Raw genomic sequence first — 3,636 nt, 5'->3', positions numbered from 1 at the left:
AAAGTAATATTTTTGAGTCATAAGATTTTATTATACTGCTGTCATAATTATTCAACATTGCAGTTTTTAAGTCACTTATTTGCATGGTGGGGAATAAAACGGTCTCCCAATTAAGCCTTTAGAATTAAAAACACATGCATGTGCTGAAGTAGAGTAGCAAAAAAAGTCAGATCTCACAAAAGCTAAAGAGAATATTGTATTACTTTAGAAAGGCTATGGGGACATTCTACAGAAATTTAAAAAAAAATACAGAATCTTCTGTCCTATAGCCTTCACAGAAATATTAAAATTGAAAAACACAGGGTTACAAATTTTATTTTAAAACAAAACTGTTATTTGAACAATTAGACCTTCTTGCACCATCAATGTGGCAATATTGGTTTAATTATAAAGAATTCCAAGAACCACAAAACTTCGTCCCCGTAGCAATGTACACAGGGAAAGTGTACATGAGTCAGTGTTCACTTCACAGAATCACTCAAATATATTAAACTTTCTCTAATACTTTACTGATGCCTCTGTTAAGTTGTTTTCATAAAATTGCAAAAAAAAAAAAAAAAAAAAAAAACTGATCTCAACATGGTTACTCATTTTACTTTTACAATTTAAATAGTGTTTTAATATTTTTAAAGGAACAAAATGACACTTAATATTTTCACTGAGACTGGGTAATCGTTGTGTGGTCTACATAATGTTTTGTCCAGGTAGTGACATCACAACGTCATTTAGCAACAAATCAATCTGCCTTTAGCAACTTGCCCTGGAAATTAGTCAGCAACACTGCATTTTTCAATGTTGAAGGTCAGTGTACTGGCTGGGAGCGAACAGACGTTCAACACGTTTTAATCGTAAAAGGATAAATATAGAAACATGGTTTATCATTTAGAAACAGACAAATCGTAGCTTTTTCAGAGAAATGGAGTCTAATGAGATAACAGGATTGTATTAAATGAAGCTCTTAATTGGTTGACAGGTTCTCAGGACAAAAAGCTTTTGTCAAGAAAAAAAAAAGACTCAATCTTTACCATCATTACCAACTACATTTTATTGCCGCTTTGTTAAAAGGCCCCAAAATGCATTCGTATCAAGCTCTACCGGCAGGTGAGTTCAGTGACTTTAAAAGAGTTTAACCATGGCTGGCTCCAAACCGTTATTTTGCACTGAATGACCTTGAAGGAAATCAAAAAACAAAGTCAATTTCTTAACATCAAAATAGAAAAGTATAAACAAATCACAGTATTAAAAATGTAGACCGTCTTACCCGTTGATGATCTTTATAAATGACACACATGGCCTCAACTCCACCCTTTCTGCAGTTGGTTCTGGCCAGCTTCACAGTGAAGATGTATTTCATGCCAGCGACAACCTTGAGCATCAACCAAAAACTTAAGACAGTTGGGCCAACCCAGAGCATTTATAAAAAATAAACCCTGTCTGTGGCCCAAAATGTAAGAAATGAAACCAATTTAGCCACCATTGTTACGAAGTCATGCCTGAAAAAGCGCTCATCTTTAACTTTTAGTATTTATTGAACATGTCTAGCAAAACACAGAGCGCGAGAGAGAGCTTATATTGCAGGTCGGTTGTTCTAGTACAATTGGGAACAGTTTTATGGTTCTGAGATTTCACACAATTCTGAACAAATCTATACAGGTCATCATGAGAGCATTCTAGGAGGAACTTTAACACTGGGTTTGATTCAGCGCATTCCCAGTTTAAATGATTAAACCAAATAAACGCTTAAAGTACTTACTTGTTGTTGGACCCTGATGACCTTGGAAACCTTCCACACACGAACATCGTTGCTTTGTCTGTTGTACTGGGCCACTGCAAACCGTAATGCCTTCTGAACATCTTTATCATTAATGTCTGCGTCTACAGGGGCACCAGGAACCCCAGCGCTTGCCACGGCCAAAGTCATGACCAAAAACAACATAATTACCTTATGAAACATGCTTGAATGGGATTAATTGACTTGCCCTGTTTTGATTCTTCCTTTTTCCTTGTTATGTCAACAAGCAAACTGCAAACAAACCTGTTCACTGAGATTATATATATACCTGTGTGATGGGGCGGGGTGTTGTGCCTCTACCAATCAGATTTAGGGAGAGACTTTTTTAATTTAATTGCAGCCCTTGTAAGGCGTGCACTGTATTGGAGCATTCTTTTTAGTCTTCCTCTTTGCACATTGCAATTAACTGATATTTTTTGCACTGGGGGGGGCACAAAGTAATGTGGATTAGTTGTACCAACCATGTGGTTTGAATATTTCCACACATGCTAGCATAACAAATTTTACAGTATTTATTAGTTACCATATCAAAATTATATAGAAAAAAATGTGTGCCAAAATTCAAATTTTTTTAAGATATTGCTGAACATTTATTTTACCATCGTAAAATAAAAATCCTGGCTTAATAACATTTTTCATCTCAGTTTTTTTATTCATTTAAAATCGGACAAATATGCATTATTTTAATCTGTGATTTATGAAAGTGACATGACATACAGCCAGTGGTGACCCATACTCAGAATTTATGCACTGCATTTAACCCATCCAACACACACACACACACACACACACACACAGAGCATTGGGCAGCCATTTATGCTGCAGCACCCAAGGAGCAGTTGGTGGTTTGGTGCCTTGCTCAAGGGCACCACAGTGTGTGAGTGTCAGTCATGGTATTGCCGCCCAGAGACTCAAACCCACAACCTTAGGATTAGGCCTCAAACTCTCTAACCACTAGGCCACGACTTCCCCCATTATCAATTCAGATCGTTTTGTAATGCTTTGATAACTAGCAGAAGACACTAACCAGTTTTACATTGCAATTGCACAGATGGGGCATGTTGTAACACTGCGTTACAATGTGCTATTCTGAGAAACAATGAGAAACAGGTGAATAAAGACTGACAGTCAATGTTTAATGCTTAGAAATTATTATTGAAAGCTGCAATGTGATCACTGTCAAACTCTAAAATCAGATTATTTTTCATTTTTAAAAAGTTACATTATCTGAAAAAAAAAAAAAAAAAAAAAAAAAAAAATATATATATATATATATATATATATATATATATTTAATATTATTTTATTAGCAAAATATTTTTGTTTTTTATGTATATTTTTTTCATACGATCAGATAACATTTTAAGATGTCATGTGGTCATGTTACAACGTGCCCCTCAGTTGTGACAATAGCAGTGTCCCAAAGTTAAGTGCATGGACTACGGAGTGTGCATTTAAAGTGCGAATGCGTCAGTGTGGCGTGACGAAGACTGACGAATTTCAAGAGTGACTTCAAATTCGCCCTTCATTTCCAATTAAAATGAAGTGTACATCTTATGGACACTTCACACCCTACCATATACCAGAATCACTTGCGTGCATATGACAATGGTTTATATTCAAAAAACAAGGCAGGTGAGAGTTCTGTGGAGGAATTCACATTGAAATGTAAGTATTGTGTTTTTATTTACTCAAATACCCAGCAAAAGTGTTAAAAGCCAGGTTTTTTTTTATTTTTTACATATAGCCCACAAACAATAAGACAGGCCCTATATAAGGCAACACTTTCTCTTTGTTGTGTTTCTGTAGCACAATTATATAAGAGATGTCTACAAATGTTTTAA

General features: G+C 35.3%; 1 protein-coding gene across 1 annotated transcript; it reads right to left on the bottom strand.

Moving 5' to 3' along the window:
• Window positions 1–1,091: 1,091 nt before the first annotated feature.
• On the bottom strand, window positions 1,092–1,954 carry LOC132140279 (cystatin-like). Its single transcript, XM_059549079.1, has 3 exons — window positions 1,754–1,954; window positions 1,262–1,366; window positions 1,092–1,169 (listed from the first exon to the last, which is right to left on the bottom strand). The coding sequence occupies exons 1-3, from the start codon at window positions 1,952–1,954 to the stop codon at window positions 1,092–1,094; spliced, it is 384 nt and encodes a 127-aa protein (XP_059405062.1).
• Window positions 1,955–3,636: the final 1,682 nt, after the last annotated feature.

This window comes from Carassius carassius, chromosome 5 (assembly GCF_963082965.1).
Source record: "Carassius carassius chromosome 5, fCarCar2.1, whole genome shotgun sequence".
Lineage (NCBI taxonomy): Eukaryota > Metazoa > Chordata > Actinopteri > Cypriniformes > Cyprinidae > Carassius > Carassius carassius.
This window is presented reverse-complemented; position numbering and strand designations above follow the sequence as displayed.

What these genes read in the sequence shown, in the direction of transcription:
- LOC132140279 (XM_059549079.1), bottom strand. Translation starts at nt 1,954, where the DNA reads ATGTTTCATAAGGTAATTATGTTGTTTTTGGTCATGACTTTGGCCGTG. An exon ending in TCATCAGGGTCCAACAACAA is followed by an intron (nt 1,367 to 1,753) that starts GTAAGTACTTTA and finishes TTGATGCTCAAG; the next exon opens with GTTGTCGCTGGCATGAAATA. An exon ending in TTTATAAAGATCATCAACGG is followed by an intron (nt 1,170 to 1,261) that starts GTAAGACGGTCT and finishes ATTTCCTTCAAG; the next exon opens with GTCATTCAGTGCAAAATAAC.